Source organism: Terrapene carolina, unplaced genomic scaffold, assembly GCF_002925995.2.
Source record: "Terrapene carolina triunguis isolate 2854851 unplaced genomic scaffold, T_m_triunguis-2.0 Scaffold66, whole genome shotgun sequence".
NCBI classification, from domain to species: Eukaryota; Metazoa; Chordata; order Testudines; family Emydidae; genus Terrapene; species Terrapene triunguis.
The window spans coordinates 25,121,408-25,140,618 of record NW_020664417.1 but is presented as its reverse complement, the minus strand read 5'-3'; the positions used below and the strand labels follow the sequence as shown (position 1 = coordinate 25,140,618).

At 38.8% G+C, this 19,211-nt stretch overlaps 1 protein-coding gene across 1 annotated transcript in view; it reads right to left on the bottom strand.

Moving 5' to 3' along the window:
- Positions 1-19,211, bottom strand: part of GUCY1B1 (guanylate cyclase 1 soluble subunit beta 1) — a 51,627-nt gene that overhangs the window by 24,145 nt on the left and 8,271 nt on the right. The window contains exons 3-5 of the mRNA XM_026647866.1: positions 10,581-10,681; positions 9,204-9,322; positions 3,629-3,826 (exon numbers count right to left, since the gene is read on the bottom strand). Coding sequence (XP_026503651.1) covers positions 3,629-3,826; positions 9,204-9,322; positions 10,581-10,681 — 418 coding nt within the window. The remainder of the gene's footprint in view (positions 1-3,628; positions 3,827-9,203; positions 9,323-10,580; positions 10,682-19,211) is intronic.

The following is a 19,211-nucleotide window of genomic DNA, read 5'->3' as shown; positions in this document are numbered from 1 at the left end:
TTATGAAACCCCCCTATAGAATTTAATAGAAAATTATATCCTTTATGTTGATTTTAAACCATCCTAAAGAATTTAATGAAATATTATATTACCACAACAGAATTCTATAGGATGATGCAAAACACATAAAAGGGATCATATTCTCTGTTAAATTGTACAAGTATTTATAGTAATTTCTATACAACCCTATTGATTTCATACCAGTTAAATTCTATTAACCTTTTCTGCGAGTACCATGACCTCTTACATGTGTGCCTGTTTAAAATTAAATTTCTGGGTATTTAAACATTCATGTCAATTCTCCACTCAGTTTCACCCAGGTAAATTTAGGCAAAACAAACTGGGCCAAATCTTCTTTCCAAAGAAGATGCTGTCTAAACTTGGTAAATGAAAGAGCAGCATCAGCAGTGACAAAGCCAGGAGTCAAGTTTAATTCTTCTTGTTTCCCTGTGTGGTCTTAATTGGTGAGTGACATCAACCTGACATGTATAAGAGCTCAATCACTATGGTAACTGCAGTTAAAATCTTCAGGTTTCAAAGAAAATATCTAGCTGGTTCTCCCTCCTGAGCTTTGCAACAAAATGTATCTTCAGAATATGTCCCTGCTTAGCTAAATGAAAAGTCACATTCAAGTTTCCACTTATACTGGGCAGATTTTCACCGTTGAGCTTTACTTGATAACTATAAATTCTCTTTTCAATGGATCAGTGAGGGTATTGCTGTCATTTTCCCATTCTGTCATCCCTTATGCTGTATAGGCTTTCCCCTATAGACTTCAGTTAGATTTTTTCTTGAGTAAGGACTGTATAAGAATTCAATAGGGGCTTCATTATTGGGCCTGATGTTTCTGGTGTTTTCGGGTATTTGCCGTTCATTTGCAAGGACAAGACTGAAACCCAAAGTCTGTTTAGCCCAGCAGATGAAGGGTTTGCCTTATATTTCAATAGTATTACATTCATGATTAAACAAATCTGTTGGTTGAAAGAATAAAAGATAATGCATAGTATTCAGTCTGTTTTTCCATGAGATTTTCCATGCAGAGAGTTCTGCTTATATCAGAAGCTTATCCAGGTCACACACACATTAACAGTTTCTATGAGATCCATAGCAAATTTTAGGTGATCTTCAATATAAATGTTTTTGTTTGACTAAGTGATTAGATTCTGTCTGGTTGTTTACTTTGTCCAGAGTTCTATGTTTTCTGAGGATCCACAGCTATGGAATTTGAGGAGAATCCATCCTTCACCACAAATAGTGATTGAGAATCTAAGCTTTCATTTATTTAAAAAAAGATTCAAGATTCTAAGCCTTCTGGTTGCAAGGAAAATCTAAGACCTCCCCTCCGTGCCTGCCCAATCACATAAGAGACCCATCTTATTCTGCAGAGATTTGTGAACATTGTGGCCAATGCAGCTCTTCCTTGGGGAGTAGTCTCAGTCAAGGAATACGATAGGAGTCATGGGCTGCATTGTTTTGTGCTGTTTGAAGGATTTGGGGCATCGCTTTTGGAGCGGGATATTATTCCTGCATGGAGGTCTTTCTAAAGTGGCAGCTCTCACTCAAAATTTTAGGTGAGGCAGTTTAAACAGGTGTATATATACTTATTATTAAGGACACTTCTGAAAATGCTCCTTAGTTCGCTGCTATGACTATCTGGTTGTGAAATGAACTGCAGACTCTGTCCCTAAATTCCTGTTGTTGCTAAAGGTTATGTAATGAAAAATGCACTACAGTTCCGTAACAGTTACTGGGACTGGAGACATTGGTTCATGATCTTCTGATGATGGAAGATGATCAGACACCCATGTGGATGGTTTTAGATCTATTAGTTGCCTTAAATACCACTGACTACCATGTTTTGTAGACAACCCAGTGAACTGGAGTAGTTTCAATCCTTTCATTCTGAGAAGTCAGAGGGTTGCATTGGGCTCTCTCTTCCATCACCTTTCCTGTTCCATGTGTAATTGAGACATTTAGTGGTCAGGCCCTGGTGCCATGAGTATGCAGATGGAGCTCAACTCTACGCCCGCATTTCATAGAAGCAGGACAATGAAGACTGGGGTTTTTCTTAGTTAGCTGTCTGTGACTCATTTTGGACAACACTGAATTTTCCTTTTGTATGTGGATTACTATACAGTGACCATGCATTTGTCACCTCAAGATTGAATTACTGTAACATGCACAGTGTGGGCAGAATGTAAATACTTATTTGCTTAGCAATGCATCTTGCAGTGAACACATTACACCTGTGCCACGTTATTTGCATTGGCTTCTTATCTGTACTTACTTACTTACTACAGAGATGGGAGGGGTTCTCCTGTCACTGTAGTTAACCCATCTCTCTGAGAGATGACAGCTAGATCAACGGAAGAATCCTTCCATCGACCTAGCGCTGTTTCCACCAGGGGGTAGGTCAGTTTAATTACATCGCTCAGGGGTGTAGACTTTCCATATCCCTGAGTGACATGGCTGAGTTTACCTAACTTTTTCATGTAGACCTGGCCTAAGTCTCATCATCAAAGTCAACAGGACTTAGGCTTCTAAGTGTCTAAGTCATTTTTAAAATTGAGACAGGCTCCTAAGTCACTTAGGCACTTCTGAAACTTTTATCCTTGTCCATTCAAAGACAGGAAGTAAAAGAACTTGCCCCCTTTCTCATAGGCTGCTTAGAGTATGACACCAAATTTGGTGAAGTGACATAATCTAGAACATATATAAAAATGCCCCAGGTAAAGTGCATAAGTGCTCAGAGAACGTGAACTAGGCAAAAAGAAAATAAACGAAAATGGAAAAATAATACGGAACATAATCTTTGTACCCCTTTTCTCTTTCTTTGGATTACTGGATGTTGTCCTGAGCCATTAGCCATCTAGACTATATGCAAATTAACACTGGGCTGATCAGCACCAGGATGACGTATTTCCAGGGAAAACTTGAATGGTGTTCGTGAGTCAGTAGGTGGCACTCCTGAGTCAGTACTGAATCAATGTTCCAATGTGGTAATAAAGGGCTGCCTGCTGTTATAGTTGCAATCTTTCCCATATGGAAGATTAAAAAAAAGAAAGAGAGAAAGGTCTTGAACACTTATTGCCATTAAAGATTCCATGGCACTTTGTGAAAGGATAGGTGTGTTTCCTCTGGTATCCTGGCCAAATGGCAAGCTGGATTTACATTCTACCAATGCAAAATTTAGTCTACCAATGCAAAATTATCTCTGCAGTTTCAACTGGACATGCTAATCTTCTTCATTTCTTGGCCCAGAACCTGGGTTGTGCTGTGACCAGTTTGTGGTGTTCTGGTGGTGCAAAACAGCCCTAAAACTGTCAGAGATAGCCATTGGCGAATCCTACCAGTCTAGGGAGATGTGAGTTGGTACAGTGGATCCTATGCCATTCTCCTTCTCTGTGGCCAGTACAGGGGTGTGGCCAGGGCAAAGGCAGGTGAGGGCAGTGTATGACCTTGAAGGTATTGGGCTAACATGGGGGGTAATGGAGAGATTTTTCAGTACGCAAAACCTCTGTGGAAAGTATGAATGTATAAAAAAATACTGTCTTCCATTATATCATACAGCTCTTTCAATTTGATGAATGACATCAACTTTCAGTCAGAACATACAAGGAAACATTACCTTCATGTCTATTTCTGTACCATGGATCTGCTGAGCTACTGTTTTGATGATTCCAATGACAATATCCTGGAGTCCTTCTCTCTCTGAATAATAATGCAGAATGAGTCCTTTCCCTTTTTCTGCATCAGTGCACCTAAAGGAAGGGGCACGCATACCCGGATAAATAGTAGCAAGATGGTCATGCAGAGCATCCAAGTTCTACAGGGATAATTAAAAACACACAAACACATCAGAATAGAGTTCATGCATGTGGCAAATTGTCTATTTGAGAATACAAGTAATTTAAGTAGCAGTTTTAAAGACCTAAGCTACATATTGTATATATAAATTATTGATTCAGTACATTTCCTGGGTAGTCTGGCCCCACCCTGTCCACAATTGCCACAATCACTTGTGGGTTTGTGTCAGCCAGTTCCAGACCCCCATTGCTGGGCTTCCAGGCACGTTGCACTGCTGTCTTGCCACTCCGGGGGTGGAGAGGGGGACCACTGCTGGGGGCCCAGACACCTGACAATGAGTCTGGCCTATGACTGGCACTGAAAATAACACCATTAAAAGTTGTTTGAAAGAGAAAGAGTGAATTCCTGGACTGTACTATGTTTGCACAATAGATTAAAACATTTTTATTTTCATGGCAGGGTTAGTTTTCCAAATGGATGTGGGAATGGCTAGGATATCCCTTTCCCGCTCTTACTTATCCATCTTTATTTCTTCCCTCCCTCCAAGAACTCTGATGCTTGTTGTCTATCTTTTAAAGAGCAGCTGCAACCAAATATCCTACAGCTGGTAAGCCAGGTGTTTATATATGGACATAGGAGTGTAACTTTAGCACTTGCATGTGAAAAAACAACAGCCTTTCTTATTGTTTTAAATGAAATATTAAGCTAGTAATGCCGTTTCAAGCATTAACAAATGTTTATAAGCTCTGCCAGAACCTGACGAGTTTTTCAAAGTTTCCAATTGTATAGCTAACATCTTTAAAATTAACCTACCACATTTCCTAAAAATGCTCAGTCACATGATCTCATTGAGAACAAGTGAATGAACCCAAAATGGAGTTTCTAGATCAGGTTATAGCTGAAACAAAGCATTTTTAAAAAGTGAGACCTGTTAAAAAAAAAAAAAAAAACTCCACTTTTTCAAACTCTCCATATGTCCCAGACATGTTGTCTGATTAATCTCAAACTTTGGCAAAAGTAAATTCTTCTCTGGATAGGAAACCTGCTTGAGAAATTGGAAAGCAGATTTTATAAGGAGGTTAGAGGGGAAAGTAGGATCAAAATCAGACTTAGAATATTATGCCAGCTACAACCTTAACTATGGAATCATTATCATGACTCCATTTTACTATTCACGGTGTAATGGCTTAGATAGAAAGGACAATCAGACTGGCTGAATAGCGTCACAACCCAGGTAATCATCTACCAATACATTTGTCAAGATTATGCACCCTCTTCACTTACCGGGTCCTTAGCATGACCCCACATTCCCCCCCCCCCCGCCCCTTAAGACTTTCTAGCACTGGGGATTGTTTTGTGATTTTTGCCAGGTCAGGGAGAGGTACAATGAAGATGTTTTAAATGTGCAGGTTGGATCATATCCCTTTTCTTAACATCTGTAGATCTTCAAAGTTGTGAAGGTGGCGTGAACAGCTGCTACTTTTCTTGGGAGGCCTCCAAAGGAAATGAGTCTCTTATAAATGAATTCCTTGGGATGCATGCATCCTGGAACATCCTCCTTCACTTTTTTTAGTTTGTTATAAATTTGTATTTTTATTGCATTGATATATCACTACATCAAATTAAAACTTAAGAGGCAAAAATCTGTGAGCTCAGAGTCCAGCCATTAGTGGGAATACAAGGGAGAAGAAGATACATGGATCCAACCCCTTGCAGATCTTTGCAGAGACCAGGAACATTCCTCTTGGGAGGTGGAGACCAGGTCTGTAGTAGCTTGAAAGAGTGTGGGTGAGAGCAGAGCTAGAGAGCTAGCCAGGTGCACAGAGGGGAAGTACACTGTGGACTGCCTGAAAGAGTGGTGAGCTGCTGTTCCAGTATGTGCTCCCCAGGAGCAGCTTGGGTATGTAGACCTTTTGGAAGATGTCTATTGAGAAGAGACTCAGAAAAGAAGAGTCATCTTCCTATACACAGAGTCATCCTCACTTGAACAGTCTCAAAAAGAGTTTGAGTCCAATATTATGGAAAAGGGCATAAGATGTATGCCAAGTACTGTTTTTCTATAAAATATTAGCACCAAATTCCAATAACCTTACTCACAATTCACTCAGCCACTAGTCCTGTTGAAATCAATGTAATTCCTTTTCCTGATGGTCTTACACAACATGAGTAAGAGCATCAGAATCTGTCCCTTAGAGATCTTTAGCAGGTAGTCTTACATTTTTTATTTAAACTTTCAAGTTCTTCTTGTGACTATTTCACATATATTTTGTAAAGTTATGTTATATTTGGTCAGCCTTGCACATATCAATATACTGTTTGCATGAAGATCAATTCCTACGGGCTAGGCAGTTGGTATTCTGTGACTACTGCTTATTATGCTAAACAATAATTTCACTATTATCTTGTCATCCTCTCCTCCAACACCATAGCCTTGTTTGCTGTACATAGTACATACTACATAGTGTCTCTCAGCATACGTTAAGATTGTAAATTCTATAGGAGATGGGACATCTTTATGTGTGTGTGTACGGTGCTTGGCACAATGGGGCCTTGTTCCCCACTGGGGTTTCTAAGAACTACCAAAACACTTACAGTAATAGGCCAGTTTCTGGCTACCAGGCTGCTGTAATTTATGTCAGGGCTGGGGAGGGGCTACAACTTTCAGATCACAGAACTGTAATCAGGTCTCTGATGATGCCTTTCTTCTCTGACAAATGGATCTCAGTGCAGGAGAGAATCTGGACCAATAATCATAAACCAAATTGGAAACTAATAGAAACTATTTGCGTGTGATTGCCTTCCAAACGCACAGTAATGCTGCTCAGGTATTTATGTGCTATATTATGTATGTGGATACTTTTAGTGAAGAGAAATAAATTATAGATTTACTGTACTGCACTGCTTTTACAATTAATTCAACAGACAACTAAACAATTCCCTGAAGGATCTGGTATTAACCACTACTTATGAGTCTGATTGATTTTCTTTAGGTAGTTTTTAACATAAAAGCACATTTGGGAGTTCTTAGGTTGCATCTCTCTTCATGCTGCCGCTCTGTGCCATATTCTCTTTTAATTTAACATGACTAGCAATTTTTTCAGGACCATGTTGTACAGTGAGGGAAAAATACTTTAATTTAAGTCTAAGTATTGCCCTTTTGTAGTTTCTTTAAATGTGCCTCTTCTTATATGTCTTTATATGTCTGTGGCTTTCCTATAAACAATCTCCTTTAAGACTGATTCCAAGGAACAGGAAATATAATAGTCAAGATTATTTTCACAGGGTTTAAAAACCAAAAACTTTTGATTGTTTGTTATATTGTGGGCTCAGTATAGATTGTCATTTAGGTCCAAGTATTGGGACTGTCTTTTATTATGTGTTTCTACAGAGCTCAGCACAATGAACCCCCATCTGTATTGTGGCTTATGAGCACTTTTGTTATACAAATAATAATTAGGATCATCTACTAGCATGACTTCTAAGAGCAGTAACAATAAATCATGGATAACTGGAACTGAACTTCATAATTGCAGCTACAAAAACCAACCTAATGTTGTCAGTGCAAATACTCATTATATTCTTCCTGTTTATATTTACAGAAGTGCAAACAGCCAATGTCATCTGTTCAGACTGGAATTCCAACAAATGGCAGTCTCAAATGTTAAAGTTACAAGAATACAAATGTAATGTGACTACTGAGGTTTTCCTGCATTACAGTCTTACCTTCAATTTTCTCATCTGGTGAAGAATGGAAAGGGGAAGGAGAGCTTGCCCATTAGTCTGTTCCCAAGATGAGGAAGGAACAAGTCAGCTATGGATTTTAATTTGGTCTGTTTCTACCCTACCAAATCTTGCTCACCCAGGGAATGCAGACTGGCAGTATATTATGTTCTGCTGAAGGCTGCATATTCCTATAGGCCTGTGCTGGGTGCAGCTTGTGTACTCAACTAGAGTACAAAATTATTGATGGAGGTTGTTCTGCAAGTTAGAATAATTAACTGTTTGAAAAAGAGGTTTTGATAGCATCTTTCCTTGTTGTTAATTGTATGTGGTGCCCTATGCTGGGAATATACAGAGATCCAGTCAGGCTCCCAAGTGGTCAGATTAAAGAGGTATTGCAAGTAATGGTTGGTATGCCAGGGTCTGGGGAGGTCCTGGTGTGATCTAGGTCTCAGTGAAGGCATCCAGATATATGCAAAAGCAACTGAATAACTGTATTCAGAGAGCCCTTAAATCAGGAAGAAAAACAAACAACAAACTATGCATTACACTCTTTTCACTTCTTTATTATGGACGAGATTTCCAAAGACACAGATGGCAATTAGGTGCCCAACTCACATTGGAAGTCAATTGCAATAATAATTTATGCATTTGAAAATCTTCCCAATGTCTGAATCAGTCCATGTGCTTTAAACTTATTAGAGTATATGTTTCTCACTGAGAGCTTTGTACATTCTGAATTTGAAATTCAAAATCCAAACTGTTTTCACGCGAACAATTTCCTTGGAACCAAAAAAAATCACAATTTTACCCCACACCTAGATCAGCTCCTCTAGAACTGACTAGATTTCCTCCACACTAACGATGCAAAATGGATTTTCATTTTTCAACAGAAACAGCAACATAAATTCACACTGTCCTGAGAGATTGGGGCAGCACAAAAGTAGTATAAAATCACCTTTGCTCTACCCCATTCCTCAACACGTGGACAAGGACTGACTCCCTTGGCTTGCAGATGAGCTACGAGACAGAAGTAACAGCTTGTACTTCTCAAAGAAGCCGAATATTGCACATATAGAAATAATCAGTATCTGCAGTATTTAGTCAGACGGGCCTCTGAAGGAGAACGAGCCCATCAGTCACTAGACCAAATTTTCTGCTAGTGTCAGCTGGTAAGCTGCACCCATTGACACCAGAAGCAAATGTGGTCCAACATGTCATTACACATCTATTGGGAAAAGAACAGTGTATCATATTGCATAAAGAAAAACTATGTTAAAAGACTGTTACTTAGGTTGCAAAGTCAAGCAGTTGAAAATTAGGAAATGCCAGATTTATTGTTGCCTGTGCAACCTTAGTTCTGCCCCCTGCTATCTCCATTCTGTTCATTGAAGAACCAAGGGGTCCTGTGCAAAATATTGTATGTGATCATGTAACTAAAGACTGTATCAAAAGGCATATGCAATAGGGGGTGTACTGCTAAAATTGTCCTGAGGAATGAAACTACATCAGGGAAAGAGAAAGGTAGCAATTTACTAAGGTCACCCACCAGGCCAGTGATAGAGATCCAAACAAAACCCAAGCTTCCTGACTCCCAAGCCAGTGCTCTACCCACAAGGCCCAATTCTGCCTGTCCAGTGCTACCTACTTTAAGTTGCTTGGCACAAAATTCTTACCTGCAAAAATTCTCTGACATTTGAACCCAAGACACGTAGGATTGTGTCATAACCAGATTCTTGACAGAACACAAAAAACATCTTCCCAAACATTTGAAGGATTTCCCCAGCATTAAGATCTATTTAAAATACAGAAAACTTGATTCATTTAAGGCATGCATTTGTTTGTACTTTGCTAGTAATTTTAGACTCCATTTTATGATACAATAATTATAATGTAAAATGAGTTATTTTGCATATTGTATTTTCTATCTGCAGTCCAGAGAACATGCTCCAAAAGCAGTAGACCAGATCAACCCCACCACAGAAAAAAAAATATCCAGGTAATTTTTCCATCCACTTTTCCTCCCTCCCAACAACTATTCCTCTACTCAGTAATAAGCAATGGTTTCACCTCTAACCCCACAGAACCCCAAAGATCAATGCAAGCCAGATCTATCTATGCAAAAACAGTGCATTCTTCCCCAGAAGCCATGGTCTTATGGGTTCAGTGGCTGGTTGCTGATTCACTCTCACTGCAGAGATAGAGTGCAAATAAGATAATAGGGATAGGGATAATACTACACCTCTACCTCGATATAATGCTGTCCTCAGGAGCCAAAAAATCTTACCGCGTTATAGGTGAAACTGTGTTATATCGAACTTGCTTTGATCCACCCAAGTGCGCCCCCCCCCGGAGCACTGCTTTACCGCGTTATATCCGAATTCGTGTTATATCGGGTTGCGTTATATTGGGGTGGAGGTGTACCATTCTAATTCCAGCTCAGAGCTGCAGTAGCTGACAGTCAATGCTATCCAGATTGATGACCTAGGTGGAATGAGGTGTGCCCTTCACAAAAACATTGTCACACTGGTCACCCTTGTTAGTAATCTCAGCAGAGAAGCCAATGATTAAAAGGACATGGAGACTGAACTATACTATCTAGAGGTCATCAGGTGGTTGAGGTACAGTACATTGGAGGGAGGGAAGGAAGGAGCGGGGACGTGGTGGCATACTGTAGTGCACTGCCATTGCATGTAATATTATATATGTCTTGTGCATAAAAAAAGGTTTTCACTTTCATGAGCTAGCACTCTTACATATATCATAAGCATTACATTCATTCTAAAAATATAGAAAGAAGAAACTGATTTTAAATAAACATGAAGAGCAATAACTCGTTTTCTGAGCCAGTCTTTTTTCTAATCATAACCACACTTTCACTTCCTCTGTGTTAAATCCCCCTATTGCACATATTTGTGTCTTTATTAATCTTACATATATAATTTACTAGCAAATGTATGCATTAAAGTTACAGAGAAAGTAGTGACCTCACTACAGGAGGCCTGACCCATTAAAAGCAGGTATAATTTCTAAAAGATAGCCATATTACTCACTAAGGACTTTGCTTGCTGCTGCAACCAGATCATATGTTTTGGAATCATCATAAATTATTCTGACTAAAAACTGTCCTTCTTCATCCAATTGTGCCTCTTTCCTAAAAGAAAACAGAAGAAAAATACTGTCATCAAGAATTAAGACTTATGCACTGAATATATAAGTCAATTACTTATAAACTGGAATATGTCTTTTAAATGAAATAAGTTTGTTGGCTCCACCTTTTAGAAGTTGGTTAATGTTCAACATTTAAATTACACTAAGAAGAGATCTGTTCCATATTTCACTGTAATTAAGGCTTGGTACAAAACTTCTACTCCCACTCTTATCCTGAAAACCATAAATCATTGGGAGAAAAAAATCTCCTTTAACAATAAACAATCCCACAGAAGGAGTTATTCAGATAATAAAGACAGAGTGTAACATTTTAGAATGGGTTATTCTTAATATCCAATAGACTGGAAAACTGCAAGAAATAAGATAAAGAGAATATACTTAGATATAGGTTTGTTCTGAAGACTTTTTTAATAGACACATTATTTCATAGTTTGTATAGTGCCTAGCACAACTGGCTTCTAGGCACTAACACAATACAAATAATAAAGAAATAACAACAACAAATCTGTGCTGCTGTTTCATTCTGAGAGTGCTCCTGGGACAATGCCACAAAAACTTAGGTAACATTTATTGTAATTATTTATTGCTATTTATAAGGGAAAAATACATTTATCTGAAAACGGTAGGCAACCCAAACAAAGCAAACCAGGAATTAAATCCAGCATGTCTGCATATCCCTAACAACCTTCAATAAATAAGACACACAACCTCCAGCAACACACTCTTAATAAATACATCAAGACATCCTGTTATTATACAAAAATCTCAGCCCCCATTAAGCCCCTCCCTCTCTAACAGTGTATCCACACTAGAAAAAAATGTGTTCTAGCTAACATATGGTAAAATCCCATTGAAGACAAGGCAGTTTATTCTTTTCACATGTGCAGGTCAAGCTAAACACTGGAGGGAGTCTAAGGTTTACTTCAACCTGTTAACAGGTGTGAGAACTATAAACTGCTTTGTCCTCACTGGGGTTTTACCAAGTGTGTTACCTAAAGCATGGTAAAAATGCATCTTTTTTTTTTTCTAGTGAAGACAAGGCCCTAGGCAATTGCTAACCTTTCAAGCAGGGCTGTTGTTGATGCCCATGCCAGATGCACATTTCATACTGCTGCCAGGTTAAAAAAGGTGAAAATAAAATGAAAAGGAAAGTAGGAGAGAGAACAACAGACCCTCATTTTATTTCCACAAATATAACATCAATTGTTTCTTTCAGTTTGAACACTGAGTCAGCAGCTTGCCTGATAAGCAGCCAGCTGTCTAGCCTGACTGCTTCTTTTCTCTGGGCTGAAAGATAATAGGATTTTTCACTACAATCAATGTTGTTCTCCCTGTGGGGTCAATTGTGCCTTTTAGGCACAACCCTGTCTTAAGGGCAGTAGAGCTATAGCGGACTCCCATGCTTCTCGGTGTTCTGGCCTCCCTGAGCTCCCCAGTATGCCTGAGCAATATGCACGGTTGCACTATCCTCACGTTGGTGCAGAGGGGTGAAATGGTCCTGGTTCCACCACCTTTGGGCAACAAGCACCTTCATGAGAACAAAGAAGGAGCAGTCCTTGTGCTCCCTAAGTGCAGGAACAATTACAGTCTCTGGCCCTGACATGGGGTGTGGAAACTATGGGAAGGACTTCTTGCACTTTTCCCCCTATGCACCTGTGAAAAGGGCCAGACATAATCTGGCCCCATATTAGCTCATCATTACTGGGCACTGCTTTCTTATGAGGTGGACATGTAATTGGGCACAAACTGTTTTCAGCTATTGAAGTTCTAGTGTGTTTCATCAGATGGCTTTGGTTTGGTATTTCTCATGTTTTGCATATATCTCCCCCCTTCTTTTTTGAATACAGTTATTTTTACAGTGATTAATTCTCCTTGTGTGGGCTTGCCTGTGGTGATTATTGAGAGAGACACAGTGTTGCTTGTAGGAATGGTGATAAAAGAAGGGGTATTTATAAGTCTTTGTGTGCTTTAATTTATACACTAGATTATATTTCAATTCAGAAAACTAATGTGATCTCTCAAGGCATTAAAATAATACCTTACAGTGTGGAGGGTCACACATACTTTATTAAAAAGAAAAAATATTCTTCTGTCTATACACATCTAAGTATAGCACTTCAGAAAAACAAAGGAAAACAAAAGGGGCAGGCAAGTTTAGAAGAGAACTGGTGAATTACACTTTTTCAAGTGATGAAAAAAAAATCCAGGGAAAGAATTGTTCAGGAAAAAACACAGAATTAGAAGAAAGCATAAGGAAGAAAATGATGAGGTAGATCCTAATAGTGACTCAGCAAAGGTCATGTGAGTCCCATGGATTAAGGTAAGGAGAGAGACATTTATCTTCTCAAGTTTGGAGCCATCATCTTTCTAGTTTACAAACAAAAAGGAGCCACTAGTAAGAATGAATTACTACTATTCCTAGTAAGAATGAAAGGCTTTTGTTATAGCGGGGTGATAGCAGCACCATAGGTAAGTCGAGACAAGTTTACTGTTTATCAGCCAATTATTTTACGTGCTCTTAGTTTCCATTGGCCAATGGGTAAAAAAAGTATAAAGCATGGTATAGGTCTACTGTATAAAATCCTCCAATTCCCTTCCCAGCAATAGAATAATGCATCTCTCTAACAAACATCATAAAGTGATGGTCCTCTGATCAAAACAAAATTATGTTAGATTGCATCTTAGACTCTAAGTTCCTCAAATTGGCATTCATCTATTTAAAAATGAAATTATGTAAAATGCTAATTCTTTACATGAGAGATAGGAATTAAACAAGCAATTACAAATTACAGTTGCATTAGACAGCCATAAGAGAATGGAAATATTTCTATTAAAGGGGAGAAAGCTCTGAGAAGTATGTATTCTTGTTCAGAAACCACACTGTAATATTTTTAAAATATTCATCTATTAAGGAACTAGCACTCCTGTGAAAACCTTGGGGCCAAATTCTTAGATGACATATATGGTGCTCAAGTGTGTGGGGCCTGATTCTGATCTCAAATTGTGTATTTCTATTGCCTTCAAAGAAGTTACTCTGAATTTACACTCTGGTTAGTCATCAAAAATCTCTGCCAATTTGAAGTTAGTATTCACTGGAAGTCTTTGAGCCATCTTCCTCTTTTTCATCCTTGCCTTCCTCTACTCTTCTTCAACCTTATTTTCCTATCCCAGGGCAACAGCTACAGTATACAATCCAAGGATCTGTACAAACTTTAATTAATGACTGCTTTGTCTCAACTGCTATGTGTGATAAATATTATTATGTCCATTTTGTGGACGACACAAACAAGTTGAGTGGTTTGCTCACAGCCATGCAATAAGTCAGTGGAAGACCTGAAGTTAAAACCATCCTATATGGTATTCTATATGGAAGGGATACCATAGGATGGTTCAGTTAAACTGCTGAAAGGCTATCATTTTCTATTGAGCTCTACAGGACATTCCCATAAGGGCTGACAAAGAGCCATACATAAACAGGGAATACTGACTGCCAAATGCAAAAAACAAAACAAAGTGATAAAAAGAAAAATATATTTTCTCCGTCATCTATCGGTTGTACTAGCCTTAGGGGTTATTTGAACAAATAGGAGGTTTTTTAAAAAGCAGGCAGAAGTATCATGTTTAAATTGGCAGTGTCCATTTAACATCTTCCTCTTGTACCGCAAAATAATGCCTGCTGCCCAGTCCCCTCATTCATTCCCTAGGTGAGGCCAGATCAGCCAGTCCACAGGATAGCAAGTTTCAATGACTCCTGATCCAAGCTGAGAAGCAGAAAATGAAATCTCCAACACACTCTAAAGCTTTCCCTTAGGCCCTCTAGTCCTTTGTGTGCCAAAGCATAAAGTAGAACACACATGCATTTGGAAATGAAACAGACATCCTTAAAAATATTACACTCTCACACAAGCTGGTAAAAACTTAATTCTTCCATGCTATGAAAATGTCACTGTAATCTGGGAGAACACTGTGCTGTGGAAAAGTGGTAAAAGCCATCTATAAACAGTTTTAGTATCTGTGTCTGATAAGGATTGATACCACCACACTCCACATACTTCAGGATATTGTACATTTCTTTGCTTCATAAATATATTCCCAAAGCTTTCCCCACAAAAGTCTCTAGTAACTAGGCTAAATGAGGCACTCTCAGATGTTAAATGGTGCCCTATAGTTCCTACTTATTTGAAATTCCTGGCTTTGAAAGTTGGACTCAGACATTTACAGACAGACAGTTGCTGGTGTATTCAAGCAAATGGAGAGGTAGAAGGAGCCTGTGACAGAAGTGGTAATTTCCTGCAATCTTTGGGAGATCTCACTGAATTAAATTTAAATAGCTTTGGAGTCCACTGTATTATAAATACAAAGTTTATGTATTATTATGGGATAGTCTGTAACTTCTCTAGGGAGATGATGGCCAGTGTAAACCCTCGGAAATGATATGAACTTCAAAGGACTATTTCAAACAATGCGCCAGGCAAGAAGGAACTTTTGGGATAAACTTCTGGGACAGCAACTCTTTGTAGTGATTATACAGCGTGAACGCTTAATAGTTGTTCCTGTTTTGTAATGTTTTATTAGTTTAAGGGATATTCCCTGTACATGTCATGGGAAAATGCCGCTAGAATTAGTAACTATTTTCAAATGGCAAACAGTGTAATGGTGCCGCTTGTATATTTGTGGAGGCCTTTTTGCCTACAAATTCATAGCAATGTAGGTTATCTGATAATAAGTTTGCTTGGGGGTACATAGTTTCAATAATGCTGCAACATATTTGGCTACTATTTCAATATTCACATACTGCAATACTTTAAGCTTACCCTTTACTAATCAAAACTATGCCAGACACTTTAAAACATGACCTCAGTATTACAGCTTTCCTTCACTTTTGAGTACATCAATCTGTTTTTAAACAATAATAATTTAATGATTGCAAAAGTGGGTAGATTAATGGCTCTAATAGTATAACAAGTACAGTGCAAGCAATGCCAATTTTCACATGAACCTCAATCCACTAGGATTGGGATGAAACCACTAGCATATGCACATGAGCCAGTGAACAGCAACAAGATAGTAAAGACTGTCTATCCTAATTGACCAGGACAAACCATTACCTAAAGGCCACACCTTCCTCATCCAATTACCCGTCCCCTGAGCCACCAAATCACCCACATTTTTAATATTACCAATTGAAAAGTCACACCTTATTCAAGTGTAACATGAAATATTGTTTGGAAACCAGGGTACATAATACTTGAAGTCAGGCAATATGATCTAGGATACAGGGCAATATGATATACTGTACAAACCTCTGAATGAGGAGCCTGGAGGCCTGGGTTCTATTTCCACCTTTGCCACTGACCTGCTGTGTGACCTTATGCAAGTCACTTTACCTCCTGTCTCTGGTTCTCCTCTTATCCCAGTGGTTCTCAATCCGCAGCCCGCTTGTGGCCCAATCAGCACACAGCTGCATCCCATGTGACATCCTCAGGGCCATACAGGTGGTATATATACATTGTGTGCATGTGGCCCACATAACACGTAGAGAGCTCTGCATATGCGGCCCACAATGGTAAATAGGTTGGGTACCACTATCTTACCCTTTGTCTATCTTGTCTATTTAGATTGCATGCTATTCAGACCAGGGACTGTCTTTCACTGTGTTTGTCCAGTGCCTAGTACAATGGGGACCTGATCCCAGCTGAAGCCACTAGGTGCTATGGAATAATAAATAATAATTTGATTTCAAACTAAGCAGACAAATAGCAAAATCTCAAAAGGATTCTGTTAAAGGGCATGTTCACGTCAGACCACCTTCATAGAATGTTGTATAGTCAGCCAGGAAATTCAAAGCAGTTTAAGGTTCTATGTGGTACACTAGTTCCACCCATGAGCTTTCAATTGACCTCTACTGAAGTTTTATGCAAAGATCATGGGAAGAGCTGGATAGAAAATTCGGAAGATTCAAGATTTAATGAAAAATGGGCAACACTTTCCTTCAATAATTTTGCTGAAATATTTATCCCCATTTTTGACCAGCTCTAATTGTGAACAATAGTTAGTATAACAGTGATAACTTGGAAATTTTATGCAAATTGTAGGATCTGACCACAGAGGTATTAGCAGTGGTAAACATGTAATGATTTCTTAAGAGACTGGCTGGAAACCAGCCAGTAGCAACAATATCTGGCGAACTCACAAGTGCAGCTGTGGTTGATTTCTTAGCAAGTTAGCGGCATTATAGTAGCAAACTTTTAACTTTTATATGCGCTTTTCTTTGAAAACAGCTTCCAAGCCAAACAGAAAAAGAACAGCAACGTGATTTACGATTTATGTCACCTTTACATTTCTAAAAACAAAAGAAGGGTGTACTTCATTCCTAACTAGGGGAACATACTAAACTTCAAAAACTCGAGTAGACAGACGCTCTCACTTCTTGCCCAAACTGACCCCCAAGACAGGCACATCAGGCCTGATTTATTATTGCTCTGAACTTGGATAGCAATTTACACAATTACAAAATGTTACCAGATCAGATAACCAGCAGTTTATACTCTCGTGTAAAAGGCTAAACAAATTGTGGGGAAACAGAGACTCAGACTTACGGTCTTCTGAGGTTCATTAGTGCCTTCCCCAACAACCCCTTCCCCCCTCCCCCCATAAATCATCCAGGTCAATCTGAACAGGGAAAGGTCAGCCCAGTATGCAATAGGGAGAAAAAATAACTTGCCTACTGTACTGTAGGAGATAGCAGAGCTGGCAGGGGACTCATATAAGGCTTAACAGTGATCCCATTCAAGTCAATGGAAAAGTTTCCAGTGCTTAGAATGATGCAGTATCAAGCCCTAGATGAGCCTTGCCGCAAATTGATCTAGGGGGAAAAAGAGAAGAAAATTAAGGGTCCTTCATGCCTTTTGGAAAGTGCTGTCATTCTAGCAGCACAGAAAAACTAATGTCTCCAGGTGCCTCTGAACATGCTCCATGAATCCTTTTAAAGTTTGTAGTTTTGTGTTTGAAAACATATTCCCATTTTTAGATTCATTGTCAATGTTAATAATTTACAAAGAGGGATGAAGACTTAACATTTGGACAAAAACTGTCTTTAAAAAATGAGAATTTCCATTATGGATTTAAAAAAAAAAATTAAATTACTGATTTCATGTATTTTTATTTCACTTGTCGAGCATAATAGGTTTACACTGCAAAGCACAATGAGACATGACCTAGAACAAATTCATTTTTGCTTAGTATAGAGATCTTAATTAGCATGCATGGCAAGAGACTTGCTATTAGCATGAAGCTGTAGGATCCTGAAAACATAAAGGTATTATTTGCTTTCTTTTGGCTGGGGGAAAGGAGCAGTTTGCCATCCATGAGAGACCTTAGAAGTAGCTTAGTCTGCCAAGATCTCATCATACATTGTTTTTATATATGTGTCTCTTACACATTCGGTATTTCATACGCAAGGTGGATATTTAATGTATTTTTTGCTGTGGATCTGCTGAATTCAAAGGTAATTAGAGTAAATTATAGTCAAGTGAAGAGTTGCTTCTGTTGGATACCCTTTATCCCTTTGATTTCTGTACTTGCCATCCAATTGTGTCCTATCATGAAGTTGAAAATAAAAATAAAACCTTTCTTTAATCAAAAAAACTTCTTTATAGAATAGTTACTTATATTTTGCTTTCAGCTAAATAATTATAAAATATTATCGATATATTTAGAAAAAATGGTGGTACAAATCTGCTAGAAATAAATATTTTGTTTTCCGAAGCTGTGCAGGCTTCTCCGTGACATGACATGTACTATACAACCTTGAACAATTAAATTATCGTTTAGAAGCCTCTGACCTCCCCTTTACAAATCATCTCGTAAACTGAAAGCCCAGCTGTCTCTCTTCCTATCTAGACTGTGGTCCTGAGAGCATACACTGTGTATATCACCTTAAACACCTCACATAGAACAACATTTCCAAAATCACTCCTAGAAGTTTTTGCACAGTAGGTATTGTTTCTGTTGGGATTTTTGCCACCATTGTACTTTACTATTCCTGGTTTTCCATGGATGCTGGGAAGTAATTTCCAAGGATGGAAAAAATGCTCATCAGGCTGACCACACTAGACAAAATAACCTTAATGATATAATAATGCACTTAGACATTGGGCATGATTCTGATTTCACTGACAATGGAATAAATCAAGAGTGAGTAACAAGTAACTGCACTAAAACCAATGGAATTACAGAGGTGTAAAACTAAAACTGGCATAACTGGAATCAGGACCTTTGCTTCATACCAAATGCATTCTTTAACATTTAAATGATAAAATTACTGACTGATGTATTACCTTAGAACAGTGTTTCCCAAACTTGGGACGCCACTTGTGTAGGGAAAGCCCCTGGCGGGCCAGGCCGGTTTGTTTACTTGCCCCGTCTGCAGGTTCGGCCGATCGTGGCTCCCACTGGCCGCGGTTCGCTGCTCCAGGCCAATGGGAGCTGCTGGAAGCGGCGCGGGCCGAGGG